This window comes from Trichechus manatus, unplaced genomic scaffold (assembly GCF_000243295.1).
Source record: "Trichechus manatus latirostris isolate Lorelei unplaced genomic scaffold, TriManLat1.0 scaffold00257, whole genome shotgun sequence".
NCBI lineage: Eukaryota > Metazoa > Chordata > Mammalia > Sirenia > Trichechidae > Trichechus > Trichechus manatus.
Genome location: NW_004444193.1, coordinates 1133560 through 1158346, shown reverse-complemented (window position 1 = coordinate 1158346; position 24787 = coordinate 1133560). Strand labels below are relative to the sequence as shown.

Below are 24787 nucleotides of genomic sequence, written 5' to 3'. Positions count from 1 at the left end.
CCATGCCTGTGCTGCTCAGGAGTGCAATGCTCAGCACACGGTGCAGATAGGCAGGAGCGGGGGGGAGGAGGTTGTGATGTGCGGAGGTAGGTTAGGTATGGAAAAGGAGAAAAAGAGAGGAGAAAGAAACAAGAGCAAAAAAAAGTGCTGAGGGAGCTTGCCATTGGAGTGGAAAGACAAGAGACCGAGAAATGGAGAAAAACAAAAAGGAAAAAAATAATAAATAAGAAAAAAAATTTTTTTAAATGTCCCCAGGGATCCCACCCACACGGCTGTGCACACCGGGGAAGCGGCTCCCAAGCCGTGCGGTACAGCCCAGCTAGAAGGGGTGGAGATTATACACAGCACCAGGTATTCAGGAGACAAGAAAAGAAGGTAAGTACAAAGAGATGAGAAACTGAGAAATGAAGAAAAATAGAATGGAAAAAAGACAGAGAAAACAAACAAACTAAAAAAAAAGAAAAAGAAGAAGAAAAAAAAGCCCCCAGGGATCCCACCAGTGTGGCCACGGGGACCAGGAAAGAAGTTCCCCAGCTAAGTGGCACTTCACAGCCTGTCAAGAAGAAGCAAAGATGGCACACAGAGTCAGGTGTTCGAGAAAAAGGAGGGGGAGGAGGTAAAAGGCAGGGAAGAAACCAAAAGAAGCCAAAAAAAGGAATGCCAGCAACAAAGAAATGGCTGTGAAGAAGCTGGCCGGTGTGGGTGGGACGAATCTGGGCGGTACGGAACTAGTGCCTCTGGTGCCATGGTCGTGGCCCACCGGGAAGCTGGGAACCGGCCTACCGAGAAGTAGCAAACTGGCCTTCTGGGAAGCTGAAAATCACCCCACAAGGACGCTGTGGATTGGCCAGCCAGGAAACGGTGAAGGTCAAGCAGGGGGAGGCAGAGTGAGGGGTGGGAAAGCGTGTCTAACTGGTTACCGGGTACTCTGTCTCCTGCTAGGAGCTCTGTAAATCTGCTTTCCTGTACTCCCTGTCCGCCAATCTCTGAAAGGAGTTGAAGATGGTGGATCCATGCTGTGTTAGCTGATAGAGGACCTCTGCTCGTAACTCTCCTCGCTCTCTGTTCTCGGTCAGTTTCTTATTCTATTCGGTGCTTGGTTGAGTTCTCTATCTCTTCATTGGATGCTTAGGGTTCCAGGATTGACATTTGTCTCTGTTTTAGTTTTCTGGGCCTTTGCTGTGGAGGGATGGCGTGGTGCATCCGTCTATAGCGCCATGTTGGCTTCACCCTGTGCTGATGCACTTGAGAAGTAGCAGGGCTCAAGGGAGAGAGCTGGGGAATAAGAATTTCTGTACTGAACACTTTTATGTCCAGGCAATCAATCTCACTGGTCTTATTTCCACATTTTTTCTCATGAGTATTCTCTATTATTCACTAGTGGCAACAACTGGCTTTGCTCTATAAAGGCAAGAAACTGAGACATCTTGTATGGTATTAAAATTACAGATGTTATACAGGTACAGAAACCAATCACATTCATGTCATTCATCTTAACTTCACTGGCACTTTTAATTCATAAAAGATGAGCACAGAAGTTTTTACTACCTGAGCAGGTCATTGCTGCTGGGAAAACCTTGCAGTAAGAAGCTCAGCACATTACTAATCGCAGCAATGGTAGGTTGGGATAAAGACATATCTCGAAGAGTCAGTAGCAGCTTTGGGATTAGCTGGAATTCCCTCATTAATTTGGCATTCTTTGAAGCTTCACTACAAGACAAAGAAAATTTTATAAACTGTATTATCATCTTTTCTGTAACTGAACAACCAACTCACTATGTAGGTATTAACTAATACCTGGACTCTGTCAGTAGTTCAATGAAGTGTTCAAATAAAGAAAGATGAAGTTCATATGGTGCATGGAGCCAGACCTATAATAAAAATAAAGAATAGTGGTAAATTTAGGGTTAAAAAAGACCTATAATGCCAATCCAACAAACATAAATACAGCTCATGGTACTTATTTCACTTATATAATTAACTGAATATCACCACTTTACTCATTATTTGGTAAAGTCCTATAAAACTGCTCATATGGAGGATTTCTGCTTCTGCCCATAGAGAAAAGACTGCTATTGATGTTACCCTCCCACAGTAAACAACTGGAAAACTGGACAAAGCATATGAAACAACTGTTTTCAAACACTGGTCAACAGTCTGTATAAGACTGTGATCCCTGAGAGAAAAGAAACAAACAAGGTGAGCCCTACAATTGCTCCGGTTTGCTCCAGGTAGTTTACAGGCTACAGCATAAGAAGCGGAAACCCAAACACAGCTCAGAGGTCTCAGTGACTTGAGGAGACAGAGTTTGGGGATGTGGAGATAGTTCAAATTTGTAAGGCAGGAAACTAGAAGGGGAGAGCTGCACCAAGAGCAGGCTCTGGAGACCTACAGAAAGTTCTCCTCGAATCACTGACTGAATACTAACCTCTTGTGCAGGGCGGAACCCCATGAAACTGGGGAAAGAATCACATGAAGGTAGTCCACCAAAAAATTCCTGGAGCTCACAAAGGACTGAGAGTAGCTCGCACTCCCACCAACAAGAGTGTAGAGACCTCATAATAAATGGGGGGTTGGGTAGTGTTGTCAGAAGTGTAATACCTAGGGGCTTGGGACCATAATCTCATGGGAAAACTCAGTTAATTGGGCATAACATAATTCATAAAAATAATATTCTACATTTAGTTTGATGAGTAGCCTCTGGGGTCTTAAAAGCTTGTGAGCAGCCATCTATGGTACAACTATTGGTCTCTACTCGTCTGGAGCAAAAGTGAATGGCAGAAGCCAAAGATTGAGGGAAGAAACTAGTCCACAGGACTAACAGTCCACATGAACCACGGCCTCTTCCTGCCTGAAGCCCAAAGAACTAGATGGTGCCTCGCTACCACTACCTACCATTCTGACCAGTGACACAACAGAAGGTCCCGGATAGAATGGGAGAAAAATACAGAACAAAATTCAAATTTCTGAAAACTACCAGACTTACTGGACAGATAGAGACTGGAGGAACCCCCGAGACTATCGTCCTACGATACCCTTTTAACTTGGAACTGAAGCCACTGCTAGAGGTCACCTTTGAGCTAAATAATATACTGGCTTATAAAATAAACAAGAACAGCCGTGAGGAATGTGCTCCCTTAAACAATCAACTATCCAAGATCAAACGGTCAACATGTATCCAAAAGCAAAGACGAGAAGGCACGGAGGGGCAGGGAAGCTAGATCAGTGGGAACAGAACAAACATGACGGAAATAATGAGAATGCTGACACACTGAGAAAATTGTAACCAATGTCACGGAATAATCTGTATAAAAACTGTTAAACTGGAACCTAATTTGCTGTGTAAACTTTCACCTGAAACACAGTAAAATTTTTTTTTTAAAAAGAAGTGTAATATCTTAAAAAAAAAAAAAAAACACCCCATTGTCCTTGAGTCAATTCTGACTCATAGTGACCCTATACCTTAGTAATGGGCTAAATTAGTACTCATCTAAAGGTTGCTCTAGGTCCACCCTAACAAAGCTTAAAAAGCACACCTTAAAAGGATAAAAATAATCTCAAATTACTTTTCTATATGCCAGAAAAAAGTTCAACACCCTTAAAGGAATAAAACTCCTTTACTTCTTTATTACATTAAACAATGTAAAATTCACAATAGCTCAATGGGATTAACAGCGCATTAGATACTACAGGAAAAAAAAATCGAGTAAACTTGAAGCCATACAAATAGAAACTATTAAAAATGAAACATAAGAAAAACTACTAAAATGAAATTAACAGAAAGAACACTAGTGGCTTGTGGGACAATATCAAGCAATCTAAGATATGTGTGATCAGAGTCCAAAAACGCGGGAGGGGGCAGGACAAAGAGTTGAATAATGGTCAATTAACCTCAGGCACAAGAAACATAAATAGGACAATGGGGTGACTGATACTTTTAAAATATGAAAGAATAAAAACTGTCAACTAGAATTCTATTCTGTACTAAATCATCCTTCAAAATGAAAGTAAAGACTTTTTCAGATGAAAAATTCATTGCCAGCAGATCTGCTCTACAAGAAACGTTAAAGGAATTTCTTCCGGCAGAAGAATTATACCAGATGGAAATCTGGATCTACACAAAGGAATAAGGAATGCCATAAATACTATAAATGTGGGCAAACATAAAAAGAGACTGTTGGTGTCTTTAAAAGATAGCTGACAATTTAAAGCAAAAATAATACAAGGCATTGTGAGAGTTATAAACATACAGAAATACAATGTATGAGAATAACAGCACAAAAGACAGAAGAGAGAAATGAAGTATACTGTTGCAAGACTTTTAGACTGTAGGTGAAGTGGTATAATAGTCTTTGAATATAGACTAAATTGTTGTAGATATGTAATATAAATCTAAAAGCAACCACTAAAAAAAAGGAAAATGCTTGTGCGCTATTGGCGATTATCTTTGTTAAACGGCTATTCTAAAATTAGGGAGAACTACGTATTTATAACAGGAGTCCAGGTGGCACAAGTGATTTCCTATTGGCTGCTAACCTAAAGGTTGGCAGTTCTAACCCACCCAGTGGCTCTGCAGAAGAAAGGCCTGGTAAAATGCTTTCATAAATATTACAGCCAAGAAGACCCTACGGAGCAGTTCTACTCTGTAACACACTGCACTGCCATGAGCTGGGGGCCGACTGGATTGCAACCAACAACAACAACAACAACAATGAACAACAGGTATTTACAGACTATCTGGGGTTTGGGGTAATTAGGAATGCTACATGAAGCCATAAGGTGAGCAAGGTATTGAAAAATGAAGGTGAAATTTAAGAAACTAAATTTCTGATGTTTGCATATTAGATTTTAATCAGAAATCTAAAACTAAAAACAATCCATGATTTAAAAGTAAGTGTCAGTTAGCAGATGGAAACAATGACAGGCTGGGTTAGGTAGGTCTCCTTGTACTCCCATAGTCCTTTCTTCTACATATCTTAAATCTCTGTTCTTTCTCAAGTTTGTAAATTGTCTACTATTTGTCTTTCTCCTCTAAAGTACTGAAGGCCTTGAAGGCATGGACTGAGTCATTCTGAGTCACTTTTTCTGTATTCTTAGCACCTAACATAGTGTCTGACTAAAAAATACTCAGTAAGTGTTTTCTAAAAGAATGAGAGGTTTGAATACCAGGCTAAGAAATGCGTATCTTATTTTGCAGGCAAGGGAAATCGCTGGAATTTCTGAATGAGTGACATCATTATGTTTTAGAAAGAATGATGTCACAAAGATACATAGGATAGATTAAGGAAAGAGGGAGAGAAGTGATAGACAAGTTATCTTAGTAGGTAAAGGAGAATCAATTAGGGCTTAGATTAGAATGGAGCAGTAGAAACAGAGAAGGGAGACTATATGAAATGTGGAAGTAGAATCTACATGTTCACAGGCTGTTCACAGACTGTGAAGAAGGTGGAAACTGATTTTTCCATTTTAAGCTTTGGTGACTGGGACAATGGTGATGTGATTAGAAGTTAGAAGGAAGGACTAACTTTTGGAGGGATGTTAAGCTCAGTCTAGGTGCGTTGGGGCATAAAAATGAGAATGTTGAAAAAGAAGTTAAAAGTAAGTCTGGAGTTCAAATGTCAAGGCTAGATTTAGATTTGAGAGTCAACTCCATGGAGGTGAGGTTGTGGGAATAGGTGAGAATCTAAAGGAAAGAGAACAAAAAATAAAGGAAAAGACGAAGAATTGAAGATAGACATCCTTATATAAAATGCTGAAGAGAATGCCACCAGAAAATTATGGGAAAAATAATAAGACGAATATAAGAACCAGGACTGTGATGCCTCAAAGTTAGCAAGCTAACTTGGAGTTGCAAAGAAGAGGGAAACAGACTACATCAAATGCTACAGAGAGCTGTGGGTGCTCAGAACTGAGCATAAGCCATGGATTTTTGTTTAGAAGAAAGCTGCTGATGAACTCTGAAAATACAGTTTCAGTAAAGCAGTTAGGGCACACAGGCTGTTTGTTAGGGATTCCATAACTGACAAAACAGGGCTTGCAACAGGTATGAGGAAGACAAGTTAGGGCAGGTGGCAGACATCTTTAGATGCCATGCACCATTCTGGGTGGCAGGACACAAAAGTGAAGAAGACAGATGTGGTCTTGGCATTCATAGGCTTACAATCTCACAGGGAAATATACATAGATATACAACATATACATATATGAATACATATATGGCTATATAAATGAAGCATGTAGTGACTAGAATGCAAAGTCCTGTGAACAAGAAGTTGAACAGAGAAACAATATGATTCAGTAGTACTTCAAGCGGGCAAGGTGGAAGTTGTTATAGGTAATAAGATACTAGAAATGAATAATATTTCATTATGCAGCTACTATACTATTAACAACATATATTAACCTGTAACAAAAATTATTTATTCAGGAACACATTTTAGCAGCCAGCATAGCTTTGCTTCTGTAATGCCAGCGGCAGTAGCGAATAAGTTAGGTGTACACATTACACTTTTTCACTTCTATGCTGTTTGTAAAATGGAATATCCTTGGGGAGGAGGAACCCCACCATTACCCCATTTTGTATATTTTTACTAATGATATTAGCATGAGCATCATAAAATTATAGAACTTTAAAGACATCTTAGAGATAAAATAGTTTAACTCTATCATTTTATAGAATAGGAAATGGATTCATTGATAATACAGTACCAGTTAGTGTTTACATACATACTTCAAAATCACAAAGCAGGTCCTGGAAAGCAGCTGAATTTGGAATAATGGAGGTCTCATGTCCACTATCAACAGTTCCCACCAAGGAAAAAGTTAGATGGAGGATGTGGCTGTTAAGAAGGGAACGTTTCTTCTTAAGCAGCATTGCCAGCAACTAAAAGAAAGCAATATGAAATGTCTATTGATGAAACCTCCTATATGTATTTACATATTGCAGAATCCTATGTAGAGTAATTCATGAAATTTCTAAGATTTCTAAATTTTTATTTCTATTATGACAATGTAACATTAGAGAAAATCTGAAAAAAAAGAGAAAATAAGCTTAACTCTAATGTCATCACTGTATCATTAAAATTTTCACCTTTACACAAACCTTTAAATTCATATATAAATATTTAAATAGTTGTTATAATCATGTGCATATAATTTTGTACTTTTCTCCACTTTACATTTTATCAAAATAATTTTTTTTCTTTTGCAACACAGTCTTCGTAATTATAATTTTAGAAGGCTGAAAGATATTCTGTGGAATGGTTATAGCATAGTCATTCTCATACTGTTGAGGCATTTAGATTGTTCCTATTTTTCATGATGAATATTGCTGTAATAATCACTTTGAAAGTTTTGCAAAACACTCATCAAAACAGTGTAATTAAATCTATATAACACAGTACAATAATCAGTTTATTCACTACCTATGAACTAATGACAAAAGGTATAGAGACATTTTTTGTTCATCTATGATCGAGGGATTTAATCTTGTGCCAAATACTTTTATTTATCCTCTGAGAAGTAAATTTCTGCCTAAATCCAGAGTATAGATTACGGATATATGAACACTGTTGTGTTTTCAATTCCAAATGAGTTTTCAGGAATAGCAATGATACAGATAATAAGTAGTGGCCTTCCCATTACTTAAGTAAGGAAGTGAGGAAAAAAATGACTGGATTTGAGGTGAAGGGAAGAGATAAGGAAAATGGGAAGAGCTCTGAATCTATTACTGATCAGAAAGTCTCTAAACTGGGTGGTAATATGACCCTACTTCATTTCATCCCCATTTTCATAAAGAAAAAAATACACAAACTAGCAAACCACTGTTCTGAAGATACATTCAAATACACCAGAGCTATACTATTTCAATACAGCCTAATTCAAGGGTTCAACAAATAAGATTTGAAGACATAGGAGAAAAATATAAACCAAAATAAAGAAAACAACTCATAGTCTTATTTGATACATGTTAACTTTAGGAAAGACTACTAGCTTTTTAAGTTTACTTGGACAACACAGAGTTTGAAAAAATATGACTAATGATGAAAGTCAGAAGTATTTTTTTTGGTGCAAAGAGAAAGGCAAAGCTTTACAGTTACAAACCTGGTAGCCCTTGATTCTTTCCATTTCTTTGCTGGCTAGTGGGTTACTCTTGACTACACAAACCAGGGCCTTGACTGCTGCATATAACCCTTCCACATCAGAGGCCATGGCCACCAGGCCCAGGATGGCTGCAGCTCCACCAATGTACTGCAAAGTAGTGGCAACAGGCTTAGGGACAAATGTTCTTACTCCTGATTAAAAGACAGTGAAACATAATTAAAATAAATTCCCCATATGAACAAGAACTGAGTACGTCATCTAAAACAGTTATTACATTAATTATAAATTTTACTTTTAAAAAAACCTCTACCCCAAAATAAAAATTCTAAAAAAATTATAAGTGGAATTTGGGAGACAGAATAAAAGATAATGTATATATTCTGAGTATACTAAATCTTTACACATAATGGTTCCTTTGATGAGTATCTTAAGTTTTTTTTGCTCTTAATTTTTATTCGTCTCATGCAATACATTCTATCTAAAGTAAATATTAAAAAAAAAAAAAAAAAAAAAACTCATTACCACTGAGTTGATTCTGACTCATAGCGACCTATAGGACACAGCAGAACTGCTCCATAAGGTTTCTAAGGAGTGGCTGGTAGATTCTAACTGCTGACCTTTTGGTTAACAGCCAAGCTCTTAACCACTGTGCCACCAGGGCTCCAAAGCAAATATTAGAGACTATTAAATATATACTTTAAAAGTTTTCCACAATATAGGGAAATAAAACTTAATATATAAAGGAAATCATACTATTAATATTTCTTTAAGCCTAGTCAATATCCAACCATACCAAAAAGAAACAATTAGATAAATTAACAAAACAGAAATGACAACATTTTTGACTGTTTAATTAATAGTGTGACTAGAGAGAGTACTTTCTAAGAGTCATTTCTATGTGGAATGATGGCTCCTTCTCAGTGTCTTTTAGTGTAATACTGTTTTTGATTCTCAGAACTGTAATAGTTTTTCTGATGATATGTATGTAGAATTAGTGCTTCCACAAAGAAAAAGAGGAAGAAACACCTACGTGACAGAAAACGTTGATGAACTGGGAGGGGAGAACTGGGAGTCAAGGAGAGAGCAGAGGGGAGCTGGGTTCTAAGCAGCACAAATGTTTCTACAGTGCAGCTTCGGGCAGTATACAGAATCAAACATACAGAGGATTTTTAAATGCATTTCTGAGGTGAATGAGAGTGCCTTATTAGTTTTTGTTGGGGAATAAACTTGGAGAGCAAAATTACTTTAACTGTGTGAACTGGGGAAGGGGCTGGAGAAGTCACCCTGGCAGGGATGCAGCAGTTCCAACAGGCAAGCGTCAGTGACCATTACCCACACTGACAGAAGCACTCATGAGCAAACCTGCTGCTAAACAAACCATAAAGCAATTAACATTTTTAAATTTCTGTCCCTAAATGTAGTTTGAAATTTAAACCTTAAAATTACATAGATGAATGTGGTCAGTGCTCATCAGTGCCTACTAAAGAGGGGAGAAGTTAATAGGACTTTATAATAAAAGCTATAATTTTTAAAGTTGACCAGAGTTTGAGATTGTTAAAATTAATTGTTAATTGCTAAGAACACTACAGTTCAGCCCTATAAATTATGAATTTAAACACCAACCCTCACATGAGGTAAGTGGGTACAAATCTGAAGGTGAATAAGAAATTTAAAGCAACAACAAAAGACAATCTGACTCACCCAAGTATCCAGTCAGGGTAGCCCCAATTGTCCGTGCAGGTCCATTAAGATGCCCTGCTGAATTGTGTATCAACTTCACGGGAGTGGCATTCTCATGGGAGGAGATGCCTAACTAAAGAATAGAAAAAAGGCAAATAATGTAACTATAGGAGAACAGTTGGAATGTTTTGATTGAAAAAAAAAAAAGTACATGGTGGTAACTTATCTTTTCTCTGCCCCCTTATTTGAATACATTTTTAAAAACTCGGTGTTCAATTTTTTAAACGTGCAAACACTTCCAAAGGTGTGGAAACTCACAGAAATTAAGTTAAATACAAACTACTGAGATAAAGATGGCGAGGGGATATCAGGGCACAGCTTCAAGGGTCTTTCTGAATGAAGCTCTATTGTTTAAAGTTTCTTTTTACCCGTGGCCACACAGTATTGCTGATCAGTGAACACGGTAATTATTAGCTTTACTCCCTATTCAAGTAAACTTCACACAAATTAAACGAGAATTTATAGAGAAAACATGTCTGCATAAAAGGAATGTTAAATTTTGTGTACATACACAATGTGTTTGCAAAGCATATAAAATCCTAGGATTTTAATTCTATTGTTAACTGTAGAACTAAATTTAGGTCCACTTTAAGTTCCTTAAAAAGTAGATGTAATTCTGCACAAGAGTTGTCAATACCACTGTCCTCAATTCCTCTCCTTCCAGTCTCTAGCTGTCCTTCCAATCAGGGTTTGCCTCAGCTAATCTGCCAAAAGGGCTTCCCAAGCACACTGATGATCTTCACTCGGCTAAACTCAACGATCAGTTCTCAGTCCTAATCTTACTTGACAGCTCCACAACATGTGCCACAGCAAATCATGGATTTCTGGAACAGCAGCCTCTCCTGCTTTTTCTCCTTTTCTCACTGGCTGCTACTTTTCAGGTTTCTCTGCTTTTCTTCACAGCCCCAGCTCCGTAATACTGGAATTCCCTAGGTGTCAGTCCTTAAACCTTTCCTTTTCTCTATCTACATCTACTCTTTGGTGAATGCACACAGTCTTGTGGCTTTAAGCACCAACTATGTGCATCCATGGCACTCAAATCTCTCCCCTTAACTTCAGATTCATATAGCTAATGCCTTAAGGTCTCAACTAAGATGTCTAATAGGCTTCTCAGACTTTTCTGAAACAGAATTCTCGATATTCCCCCCACCCCCCAAATCTTTTTCCCTGCTGTTTTCTCCAAACCAGGAAAGGTGACTCCATTTTCCTGGTTGATCTAGCCAAAAACCTTGGAATTATCCTGACTCCTTCCTTTCTCTTCCATAGCTAATCCATCAGCAAAAAGTGTCAGCTCTTATCATCAAATTACAGCCCCAGTCTGATCACTTCTCATTCCTGCCATTGCTGTCACCCCAGTTCTGATGACCATTATCTCTATATGAATCATCTACTGCACTGGCTTCAGGACTGGTCTCCCTATAAAAATATAGGGAAATACCGTCTCCCTTCAATTTATTCTCAGTAGAAGTCAGAGTGATCCTGGGAAAAATGTAAGTCACAACACTTCATTCCTACATCTAAAACCCTATAATGCTTCCCAGTTCACTTAGTAAACACCAAATGTTTTTACAATCTGGTCCCCCTTGCCTCTCTGAGCTCCTGTCCTACTACCCAGGCCTTCCCTCATTTTGACCTAGCCACACCTGCCCCCATGGCAGGCGCACACTTCCCTCAGGACCTTAACACTTGTATTCCTGGAATGCAACCCCCACCCAATTTGTAAAACCCACCTTCCATATTACCATGGCTTGCTGCCTCATCTCTTTTAAGTCTTTGCTCAGATTTCAGCTTCTCAGTAAGGCCTTCTCTGACCATCCTATTTAAAACTGCAAGCTCATCTCCACCCCTGTGGTACTCTCCTTCTCCCTTCCCTGCTTTATTTTTCTGCACAGAACTTACCACCTTCTAACATTATCTAATGACTAGGTTATTTCTTTAGTTATCATTGCCTGTTTCTTCCAGCAGAATGTAAGAACCATAAAACAGGAATTTTCTTTTTCCACTGCCATGTCCTGAAAAAATGGTGCCTGGCTCATAGTAGGTGATGCATTAAAAAGTTGTATATTCTATCCTAGAGAAATAAGAGCCATCACACGAATAGATACATGCACATCCATATTCACTGCAGCACTGTTCATGATAGCAAAAAGATGGAAACAACCTAGATGTCCACCAACAGATGAACAAATTATGGTATATTCACATAATGGAATACTATGCAGTGATAAAGAACAACGATAAATCCGGGAAACAGCTTATAACATGGAGGAATCTGGAAGGCATTATGCTGAGTGAATTTAGTCGCAAAAGGACAAATATTGTATAAGACCACTATTACGAGACTCAAGAAAAGGTATAAACATATAAGAAAACATTAGTTGATGGTTACGAGGGTGAGGAGGGAGGGAGAGGGGGTATTCACTAACTAGTAGACAAGAATTATCTTAGGTGAAGGGAAGGACAGAACGCACTACAAGGGAAGTCAGCACAACTGAACTAAACCAAAGCTAAAAAGTTTCCTGAATACAATCCAAAACTTTGAGGGACAGAGTAGCAGGGGCAGAGGTCTGGGGACCATGCTTTCAGGGGGCATCTAGGTCAACTGGCATAACAAAGCTTATTAATATTAACAAAATGTTCTGCATCCTACTTTGGTGAGTGGCATCTGGGGTCTTAAAAGCTAGCGAGCAGCCATCTAAGATGCAGCAATGGGTCCCAACCCACCTGGAGTAACGGAGAATGAAGAACACCAAAGTCACAAGGAAAGCATTAGCCCAAGAGATAGAAGAGGCCACATAAACTGGAGACTGCATCAGCCTGACGGAAGAACTAGATGGTGCCCGGCTACCACCAATGACAGCCCCGACAGGGAACACAACAGAGGGTCCCTGATGGAGCAGGAGAAAGATGGAGTGCAGAACTCAAATTCTAGTAAAAAGACCAAATTTAATGGTCTGACTGAGAAGGGAGGAACCCCAGAAAGCATGTCCCCCTGGATTCTCTGTCAACCCAGCACTAAAACCATTCCCGAGGCCAACTCTTCAGTCAAAGATTAGACTGGACTGTGGGACGCAAATGATACTCGTGAAGAGAGTGCCTCTTAGCTCAAGTCGATACATGAGACTAAATGGGCAGCTCCTGTCCAGAGGTGAGATGAGAAGGCAGAGAGGGTCACAAGCTGGTTGAATGGACAAGGGAAATCAAGGGTGGAAAGGAGGAATGTGCTGTCACAGTATAGGGAGAGCAATTAGGGTCACTTAACAGTGTATAAATTTTTGTATGAGAGACTAACTTGAATTGTAAACTTTCACTTAAAGTACAACAAAAAAAAACTTGTATATTCTTAAAAATGTAATGTTTTCTAAAGTTCAATTTTTTAATGCCCATATAAATATAATAATTAATATAAATAATGCACTCATAACAGAAGGAAATTCTCACCTTTCCAAACTAAGCTAAAAATCAACATATGTTTTGGCTTAAATTCAAAACCAAATAAATCAAACAATAAATGAAAGGCACTGTTTTTAGCAACTGTTCATATCTGATGGCATCCATAACAAGACTTTAAAATATCTTCCCAGTGAGAATCAGCTATAGCTTAGGGGAAATCATTCTGCTTACCTGTTTAGCAATGGCTTTGCTGTCCAGCTTGTTGTACACTTTCCGGATTCTTGCCACTGTTAGGGAATACACAGAGAGTGCATAGAGGCCAAATGATACTTTTTCCTCTGGTACCAAAGACACAGGAGATGGGATCACACCCTCAGATTTTGTATCTTTACCTTCAAAAGAAGAATGATCCTTTTCAAAATCATGAGTATTTTTCCTTAACATAAGTTTTTTACTCTTATTATCATTTTTAAATGGGTGGACTTGAGAGTCTTTTGCAGAATCAGGGAGCTAAATTTTAAAAATGCTTAATTTTCAGAGCTGTTCCAGCTCATTTAGTTTTTAAATTAAAAAACAGAAAAAACTGTTAAGTCAGAGACTTACATTCCAAAGTTTACTCTTGAAAGAATTAACTGTTATCAGCCCAATCATAAAACACCCTAGGTTCCAAGGAAAAGGAAATGGAAATAAGTGGAATGCTTATAGGCTTTGTAGCACTTAGTTCTCCCCTCCAACAAGGGAGCTCATATACACCTCTATATTCTTCTAGCCAACATAGTAGTCAAGAACATAAATTCTGGAGCCAGATGGCCTGAGTTTGCATCCCTGCTCTATCACTTAAAAGCTGTATGACCTTAACTTCTCTGTGCCTCAGGTTCCTCACCTGTAAAATGAGAATGATAATAATAGTACCAACTCACAGTGTTTTGAGGAGATGAATAAACACATATAAAGGCTTCGAACAGTTATGTCCTTCACATGCATTAACTTATTTAGCATATAATAAGTGCTAAATAAGGTATTATTAGATAATAGCTATTATTTTGTGTTACCTAAATCAAGAACATGAGGGACAAGACAAATTATTTGGCCATAAGGTTATTACCATTTATAATACACTTGTCATAACTTTTCTGAGAACCCTGGTAGAATTAGAACAAGGGGATGGAAGACATGATTGAAAAAGAGTACTACAAAGGAATTTCAGCTTGATGTCAGTTTCTTTGATTCTAAATTTCTTTTGGAAGAAAAGATAACCAAAGGTTGGACCGCAGGAGTCAAGGGATTAACGAAAGTGGTGTGGATTGGGCTACACTGGAGAATACATGTGTGTGTTTTCTGGACCTATTCTTCCTTCCTTTAACCAGAGTAACTATTCTCTAAAATGCTTTATGTATTAGATGAAAATACAGAAAGAGAAGAGGGTTAGAGTTAGACTCTTGTGGGCGTACACCTGCATCTTGGAGACAATAAGAGAAGCTGGATAATTAATGATCAGGCATAACAACAAAGAATCAGAAAAGTACAGTATGATGGAGGACAACATTTTAAAGAGAAGTGAATGAGCGGTCAAAAGTATCATGCTGAAGAAAACTAGAGGAGAAGGCCCTTTTCCTCAATAAACATAAAATGTAGCACCTTACACACACACATGCACTTATATGCACATCTGTACTGTAGGAGTTGACTTTTATACAATATTAAGAACTAAAAATTAGTTACTCACATGGCATACATACAGCCTGGAAGCTTCCAACATAATTTGGTCCTAATTCATAAATGGTGGTAACATTTGCAGGAGGTAGAACTTCTTCAAGAAAATGTGTGGGTCCCAGGCGCCAAACCAATGAAGCAATTTGGCGCTGGGCAGGTGGAGTACCGACGTAGGCATAGACTGTGCTCACAACTGGTGGATTTGCAGAACCTGAACCCCCAGGAGTACTGTGAACATAATGAAGCTATACAAAAACAAAAAAACAAAACCAAGTGTGTAAGATGTGACAAAAACATTTTCACCAGGAAAACAACCTCCTTGTCGTGTACATTTTCACCATCCCAAGGTCACACAACTTTACAAAAAACAAAAACAGCTGGGGATGAGAAACAACAGCAGGCCAGGATTCTGGAATCTGTAGTGGAATCTGAAACTATGCACCTGATACAGAAGTTGGGAATTTGTTCTCCAACCCTCTAATGGAGAAAAAAGATCTCATTCTAGAAATGGCAACAATCAGATACTGTCACTGTCTGGTTGGTCTGCATACCAAATTAATGATACTTCGATGAAAGCTTAGAGTTGATATAAAAAACAGAGCCTTTCACTATGAAATTCAAGTAGTCTTGAAATTAGCCACATTATTTCCAATGTGCCTACTATACTGTGAGTCTGTTAAATAAAACAGAGGAAGAGTGATTTATAATGGGTAAAGTATTAAAAAAAAAAATAATCAGTAGTCTATATATACATTGGAGCCCTAGGGGTGCAGTGGTTAAAAGCTCGGCTGCTAATCAAAAGGTAGGCAGTATGAATCCACCAGCCACTCCTTAGAAACCCTATGGGGCAGTTCTACTCTGTCCTATAGAATCACTATGAGTCAGAATCCACTTGATGGTAACAGGTTTGGTTTTTTTGGATTTATATATATATAATATTTATGCACACATTTTAATCTCAATGTAAGATGGTAACCACAGTTAACTGACATTCTCAGATGTGAAATTACATTGCTGTTAACTGACAAGGTGTTTCTTATTCAATTCATTTACAATAAATGTACAATTAGGTAGAGTACAAGAAATGAAAAAATCAAGTTGCTTCTTGTGTGGTTTTCATCACTTGATGGAATGATAGAACTTTCCATCGATTGTTTTGTCATAACATTATCCCAGCTTCAGATCACATCTATTATTGTTCTTCAAATTAAAGAACCGTTCCTGGTGATGTTAATAGTGTGACATTAACTTCAGGCCAACATGTGACCTAAAGGTAACTTCACATGGACTGTGACTACTCACAGTGACAAAGATGATGATGATGATGATGATGTAAATATATTAATAATAAACCTCCTAACCCTCAGCTTTAGAAGCTGAGGACATTTTTATTTTTAATAATACTAAAAATAACAAGGGGGTGACCTACTAAGGTAATTTACAAACCCATTTAAAATCCTACTATGCATACAGAAAATGAATGACTTATTTCCATAAGGTACATTTTAGGGTTTATCATATTAAAACATGTCACACAATAAAATATCGATATCCTTAAGTAAGAAAAGGTATTCCAAGAAGCTGCTGATTTAAGGGCTTTTTAAACTTTTTTCATACAAAAGTTTGCCCTTGTTATTTATCTTAAGTGACAGCACTATGAAGTGGATACTCTTTTAAAAGTTTTGAAAGAATCATAAGAGTTTGCTAGCTGAGTTCTGTAGAAAGACTAGTAGCATTTATCCTAATTCTGAAAATGGAACTTCTCCTGATTTTTTTACTGGTTACTTCAACTCTCTTCCTTCTTACGAATATTTTAGTGTAGCTAGCTAGAGTAATATTTATTCACTCACTCATTCGTTTAACAAACAATAACTGAGCACCTACTATAATTATGATGGACTAATCTGGGAGATCCAAAAACCAAGACGAATAAAAAACAATTCCAGCTCTAAAGGAATACAGAGTGTACCAGACTGAATACTACTACAACAATGGAAAGATAAAATAATGTATTTATTTAGGCATCCTTCAACTGGTTCCCCTATTATGAAAAAGCACTTGGCAATCTGGTTCAATAGTACCCTGTTTTTTTTTCCTAATAGTGAAATTATTTAGCCAGCCACATGACGTTAACATATCGTTCAAATGGGTACAATGAGGTCAATTTAAAATTAGACAGTAATTTTTTAAATCCTCTGCCAGTACATGCATGTGCATATACACATACATGCACTACTAAATTACCTTGTGAATTTAAAAAGCACATGCATGCTTACCTTCACAGTATTAACAAGCTGTCCATCAATATAGAGAGCTGCTGTGCTGTTTTTCAGCATGCCTTTGCTCATCACCAGAACCAGATGATGCCACTGCCCCTCAATGATAAGCTCTCCACATCGAAAGCGCGCACAGCATGGGAGAATCTCATAAAAAGAGGATTCTTCACTAAAATCATCAACTAAAATAAACGGGTGGGGGAAGAAATGAAAAAATCTTGTGCCAGTATCATCCCCATTCTGACGTTTATTTCTATCTAGATCAGCATGTTTTGGCTTTATGTTAAAACAAATATGATGCTGTAAATGAAGACACCCTATTCATTCATTAACTTTATTCGTAGTAAAAAGTAAAATCTGGGATATATTTTTGCTTTCATCTGCTCAAAATACATAGTTACAATGAGATAAAGCTACAATAAACAAATAAATAAAATAAGTAGACAATAAAGACAGACTAAATTATTATTGCCTGTCATGGTATGTTATAAAGGGCCTTTTATCGTTTGACATGCATCTGATTACACCACGGATTAGATTAAAAAAAAAAACAAGAAAATTTAGAACTTTACTCTTGCCATGTGCTCTACTCAATGATACAAGGGAACAATTATGTGTTGTACTTCAATGTACTGAACTGAACCTAGACTGACAAGAGCTGGTGGTGAGATGATTTATGTGTGGAATAGAAATTTGTTGATTCCAATCTCCTACTTCACCAGACAACTCTGAACTATATATGTGAATATATTCTGATTCGTTAACACTCTGTAATCACTTGTCTCTACTCTGGCTTCTCCCTGTTACTCAGTATACTGCCAGACCATGTAAGAAATATGGGTTTAACAAAATAATAAATGCTGGATAGGTTGTAGAGAGACTGGAACACTTATACACTGTTGGTGGGAACGTAAAATGGTACAACCACTTTGGAAATTGATTTGGCGCTTCCTTAAAAAGCTAGAAATAGAAGTACCATACGATCAAGTATCCCACTCCTTGGAATATATCCTAGAAAAATAAGAGCTGCCACACAGATATATGCACACCCATGTTCACTGCAGCACTGTTCACAATAGCAAGAAGATGGAAACAACCCAGATGCCCATTGATGGACGAATGGATAAACAAATTATGGTATATCCACACGACAGAATACTATGCAACGATAAAGAACAATGATGAAGTCGTGAAACGTAACATGGACGAAGCTGGAACTCATTATGCTGAGTGAATTTAGCCAGTCACAGAAGGGCAAATATTGTATAAGACCACTATTATAAGAACTCAGGAAAAGATTTAAGCACAGAAGAAAACATTCTTTGACGGTTACGAGGGTGGAGACGGAGGGTGAGGGTTATTTACTAACTAGATAGTAGATTCCTGAATACAATCAAACACTTTGAGGGACAGAGTATCAGGGGTAGGGGTCTGGGGACCATGCTTTCATGGCACATCTAGGTCAACTGGCATAACAAAGCTTATTAACAAAATGTTCTGCATCGTACTTTGGTGAGTGGCGTCTGGGGTCTTAAAAGCTTGCAAGCGGCCATCTAAGATGCATCAGTTGGTCCCAACCACCTGGAGTAAAGGAGAATGAAGAACACCAAAAATACAAGGGAAGTATTAGCCCAAGAGACAGAAAAGGCCACATAAACCAAAGACTTCATCAGCCTGAGACCAGAAGAACTAGATGGTGCACGGTTATCACCAATGACTGCCCGATAGGGAACACAACAGAGAGTCCCTGATGGAGCAGGAGAAAGATGGAGTGCAGAACTCAAATTCTAGTAAGAAGACCAGACTTAATGGTCTGACTGAGACTGGAGGAACCCTGGAAAGCATGGCCCCTGCATTCTCTATCAGCCCAGAATAAAACCATTTCCGAGGCCAACTCTTCAAAAAGGGATTGGGCTGGACTGTGGGACATAAAGTGATACTCGTGAGGAGTGTGTCTCTTAGCTCAAGTAGATACAAGAGACTAAATGGGCTGCTTCTGTCCGGAGGTGAGATGGGAAGGCAGAGAGGGTGAGAAGCTGGTTGAATGGATATGGGGAACCAGGGGTGGAAAGGAGGAGTGTGCTATCGCAGTATGGGGAGAGCAATTAGCGTCACGTAACAATGTATGCATAAATTTTTGTATGGGAGACTAACCTGAAATGTAAACTTCATTTAAACTACAACAATAAAAAAAATTTTTTAAGAATGAAATATGGGTTTATATTTGTTTAATTCTAATGTTTAAGCTAACTAAATATTAATTTATATTTTCTAAGGATAGAACAGCAGAGAAAAGCCAGATGTTAAACACTCATTTAAAAAAACAAACAAACAAGGAAACAGCTAATCAGCAACCATGTAATTTAAAATGAACCCTCTTGTTTCAGCACAAGCACATACAAATAAATATATCAAAAGTAAAAATGTAAATAATATAAAAAAGGAACTACACGTAAACTATTAATTTCTAATTCTGGAATCTTAAAAAAAATCTGCATACACTGAAATGCTAAGATTATATTTTAGAAAGACAATTCAAAATATACTTCCGTTGATGAGTTAAGACTAAACCAAAAAAGACCAAACCCGTTGCCGTCGAGTCGATTCCGACTCATAGTGACCCTACAGGACAGAGTAGAACTGCCCCATACAGTTTCTAAGGACCGCCTGGTGGATTCGAACTGCCAACCTTTTGGTTAGCAGCCCTTTTGGTTAGCAGCCATAGCTCTTAATCACTACACCACCAGGTTTCCTGAGTTAAGATTACTTTATTACAAAGCAAAATCTTATCTAGGTGATGTTCTATAGGCTCAGAATTGAATAAACTAGGTACAGAGCAGGGTCAAATAGCCTCGAAAGGTCTAGTGTTACAGACCAAGGCATTAGAAAGAAAAGATAAAGGTAAGGGGGAAACCAGGAACTTTTCTCTCTCTCTCTTTTCTGATTAATAGATTATGAACTTTCAGGAGGACTGAAAATGATATTACTTATAAAAAATGTGTGAGAGTTTTACTTTCTGACTTAGGCTTGAACTAAGCCACTTCCAGGATTCAGTGGTGTGGCAGGATCTCAGGGAAGCCAATGTTCCCAGACATCTCCTCATTATCTAGACATCTTAACAGACTAAAAATTACATTCACTGGAAATAATATGAAAGTAAAAAGTATTTTCCTAGTTTCCTAAATATCTCTAGATCCACTCTTTAACTTTCTCATTAAATTCTACCTTCGCTCAAAATTCTCTATTGTTTCACTTTTCTCATTTTTTTTCTTTTCAAGCCATCTATCCTTTATGTTTCTTTCTTTTCACTCATCCACTTTATGCTCAAAAAATATCTAAGTGCCACTGATGTGCTAGGCACTGTTTTAGGTGGCAGGGTAACCTGAATTACAAAGACAACAACCTTGTCTGTGGGAAGCTTACAGTTCTAGTATGGTGGACAGACAAAAACAAATAAAAGAGTTAAAATCCATGAAGTCCACGTGAGAGATGTTGTTATGTACCCTTGAGCCGATTCTGACTCATAGGGACCCTACAGTACAGATGGTTTCCTAGGCTGGAATCTTTATGAGAGCAGATTGCCAGGTCTTTTCTCCCTTGGAGCAGCTGGTGGGTTCAAATCTTTGACTTTCTGGTTAGCAGCTGAGCACTTAACCACTGGTACCCAGAGCACAGATAAGAGATAAAGAATATTAAACCAGGGCCATGACTGTGAGCATAGGGAGGAAGGGAAGATTTAAAAAATATTAAGGAGGTATATATAATCAATTAATAATCTGAAAATGGAATGTACAAAGTATGAATCAAGGAAAATTGGAAGTCATCAAAAATGAAACAGAATGCATAAAGATCGACATCCTAGGCATTAGTGAGCTGAAATGGATTGGTATTGGCCATTTTGAATTAGACAATCATATGGTCTAATATGCTGGGAATGAGAAATTGAAGAGGAATGGCATCGTATTCATCGTCAAAAAGAAAATTTCAAGGTCTATCCTGAAGTACAACGCTGTCAGTGATAGGATAATACCCATATGCCTACAAAGAAAACAAATTAATACAACTGTCTCAGTTATCTAGTGCTGCTGCTATAACAGAAATACCACAAGTGGATGGCTTTAACAACAGAAGTTTATTCTCTCACAGTTTAGGAGGTGAGAAGTCTGAATTCAGGGTGTCAGCTCCAGGGGAAAGCTTTCTCTCTCTGTTGGCTATGGTGGAAGGTCCTTGTCATCAATCTTCCCCTAGTCTAGGAGTGGTTCAGTGCAGGGACCCTGGGTCCAAAGGACCTACTCCCCTCCTAGTTCTTCATTCTTCCTTGTATGAGGTCCCCATCTCTCTGCTCCCTTCTCTCTCCTTTTCTCTTGTAAGATAAAAGTTGATGTAAACCACACCCTAAGGAAACTCCCCTTGTATCAGATCAGGGCTATGACCTGAGTAAGGGTTGCATTCCACCTTAATCCTCTTTAACATAAACTAATCTTGCCTCATTAACCACAGGCAGAGACGAGGATTTACAACACATAGAAAAATCACATCAAATCACAAAATGGTGGGCAACCACACAATACTGGGAATTATGGCCTAGCCAAGTTGACACACATTTTGGGGGGCACAATTCAATTCATAACATTGCACCTTTTAGCCCCCCAAAATTCATGTCCTTGCACATGTAAAACACATTCATATCATGTCATATCATCCCAAAAAGTCTTAAATCAACTCCAAGTCCAAAATCTTCTGCAAAATTCCTCTTCATCTGTGAAATCTAAATATAAGTTATCTGCTTCCAAAGTACAGTGGTGGAACAGGAACAAGGTAGACATTTCCATTACAAAAGGGAGAAATTGGAAGAAAGAATTGATAACTGGCACCAAGCAAGTCAGAAGAACACATTACATTAGCTCTCAAGCCTTGAAAATAATCCTCTGTTCTCTGAGACCATTTATGCAATGGCTTTGCCCTCCAGACTCTGAGTGTTGGTTACACTCTCTGGATTCTGGGTGGAGGCCCCTCGGCCTGGGCTTCAGCTCCACCTTCCAGACCAACTGAACACCAAATCTGCTCCCTGGGCTTTGGGCAGCCACATTCTCCTAGTCCATGTGGATGGTGACCCTACTCCCTCGGCCCTGGAAGGCCTCATTCTTTTCCCCTTTGGGAATGGCAGCCCCGCCCCTTCATCTTCGGACAGTGGATCCAGCCCCTCACCTGTAGCACTCATGAACAACCACTCCACACTCCAGAACCAAGCTAGTGAAGATCTGACTCTTTGAAACCTAGGAGGCCATGGCCCCACCCTTTGAGACTCATCAGGCCACGGTTCTTACCCTTTGAGACCCTAGCTCTATTTCCTGTGCTCCTTGTGTCTTCAGCTTCTGTTTCCTGGTTTCTTGGCTTCTCGGGCCTCCTGGGCTGGCCCAGCGTCTGCCCTGCTCGGACAAGTGTTCCAAAGCTCTTTAGGTCCACCAAAAAGTGCCCGGAGGCACCCAACTCTGTCAGGAAGCCTCCTACCAGCTCCTGTGCTGTCTAGCACTGGTCTCCTGGTTGTTGTTGCCGTTTTCTGCTGCTTCTCACTGTCTGCGCTGTCTCCGGTGTTACAGTTCTCCTCATTTCCTTTTGAGCCCTCACCAGAATTGCCTTTGATGTTCATAATTCCACCAACATCTCTTCAAGGCACTTTACTATTTTAGGCACTTACATTAGGCACTTTAAAACTCTTCCAGGCTCTACCCATTACTCAATTCTAAAACCACGTCCACATATCTGTTAGAGCAGCACCCTACTCCCAGTACCAAATGTCTTAGGCTAGTTTCTCTAGAGAAGCAAAGCCAGTGCAGCATATTAATATATATAGAGAGAGATTTATGTAAAGGAAATGGCTCACGCAGTCGTAGAGGCTGCAATGTTCCAAGTCCAGGAGTTATGCTGGAGGCTTCTCCTGACTCACACAGCCACAGGAAATTGAAGATCAGAAGGTCAGAGAACAGGCCTCTGGCTCACAAGCTGTGGAGGCCGACGAATCCCAAGATCAGCAGGTAAGATGGCTGATAAGCTGCTAGTTCAAGTCCCAAGAACTGGAGGTCAGATGAACAGGAGCAAGCTGCAGGATTCAGAGTGAGCAAAACCCAGCAAGCCTCGCCAGAAAGTTCACTTATATTGGATGCAGGCCAGGGCCCCAAGGAAACTCCCTTTCAACTGACTGGCTACTCACAACAGATCTCATCATGAAGGTGATCACATCAGATCTCATTATGGAGGTGATTACATCATTAAAAAGCTGCTGCACTACATCATAACTGCCAAACTACTGAGGATCATGGCCCAACGAAGTTAACAAACAACTTTAATCATCAGAACAACTATTATTCAAGTTTACCTACCAACCACTAATGGCAAAAATTATGAAATTGAACATTTTTACCAACTTCTACCTATTTCAGCATGAAACTGATCAAACATGCAATCAAGTTACACTGATAATTACTAGCTATTAGAATAAGAAAGTTAGAAACAAAGAAGGATCGGTAGTTGGAAAATAAGCCCTGGTGATAGGAACAAAGCCAGAGATCACATGATAGAATTTTGCAAGACCAACTATTTATTCATTGCAAATACCTTTTTTTCAACAACATTAATGGCTACTATACACATGGACCTCACTGGATGGAATACATAGGAATCAAACAGACTACATTTGTGGAAAGAAATGATGGAGAAGCTCAATATCATCTGTCAGAACAAGGCCAGGGGCTGACTGGGGAACAGACCATCAATGGCTCATATGCAAGTTCAAGTTGAAATTGAAGAAAATTAAAGCAAGCCCATGAGAGCCAAAATACAACCTTGAGTATATCCCACCTGAATTTGGAGACCATCTCAAGAACAGATTTGACACACTGAAAACTAATGACCAAAGACCAGATGAGTTGTGGGATGACATCAAGGACATCATACATGAAGAAAGCAAGAGGTCTTTAAAAAGACAGGAAGGAAAGAAAAGACCAAAATGGATGTCAGAAGAGACTCTGAAACTTGCTAATGTAGAGCAGCTAACGTGAATGGAAGAAATGATGAAGTAAAAGAGCTGAACAGAAGATTTCAAAGGGCAGCTCGAGAAGACAAAGTAAAGTATTACAATAACATGTGCAAAGTCCTGGAGACAGAAAACCAAAAAAGAAGAACACGCTCGGCATTTCTCAAGCTGAAAGAACTGAAGAAAAAATTCAAGCCTCAAGTTGTAATAGTGAAGGATTCTATGAGAAAAATATTGCACAACATAGGAAGCATCAAAAGAAGATGGAAAGAATAATCAGAGTCACTGTACTGGAAAGAACTGGTTGAATTCAACCATTTCAGGAGGTAGCATATGATTAAGAACCGACAGTACTAAAAGAAGAAGTCCAAGCTGCACTGAAGGCATTGGTAAAAAACAAGGCTCCAGGAAATGACAGATCAATCATATGTTTAAACAAACAGATGCAGTGCTGGAAGCACCCACTCATCTATGTCAAGAAATTTGGAAGACAGCTACCTGGCCAACAGACTGGAAGAGATCCATATTG

At 38.7% G+C, this 24787-nt stretch overlaps 1 protein-coding gene across 5 annotated transcripts in view; it reads right to left on the bottom strand.

The window, feature by feature from the left end:
- Nucleotides 1–24787, bottom strand: part of WDFY3 (WD repeat and FYVE domain containing 3) — a 278975-nt gene that overhangs the window by 92137 nt on the left and 162051 nt on the right. For all 5 annotated transcript variants that reach the window (XM_023724712.1, XM_023724716.1, XM_023724713.1 and 2 more), the window contains 8 exons: nucleotides 17226–17407; nucleotides 14963–15194; nucleotides 13468–13628; nucleotides 9805–9916; nucleotides 8104–8294; nucleotides 6731–6883; nucleotides 1798–1871; nucleotides 1549–1710 (listed from right to left, as the gene is read on the bottom strand). In XM_023724712.1, the coding sequence (XP_023580480.1) occupies nucleotides 1549–1710; nucleotides 1798–1871; nucleotides 6731–6883; nucleotides 8104–8294; nucleotides 9805–9916; nucleotides 13468–13628; nucleotides 14963–15194; nucleotides 17226–17407 (1267 nt within the window). The remainder of the gene's footprint in view (nucleotides 1–1548; nucleotides 1711–1797; nucleotides 1872–6730; nucleotides 6884–8103; nucleotides 8295–9804; nucleotides 9917–13467; nucleotides 13629–14962; nucleotides 15195–17225; nucleotides 17408–24787) is intronic.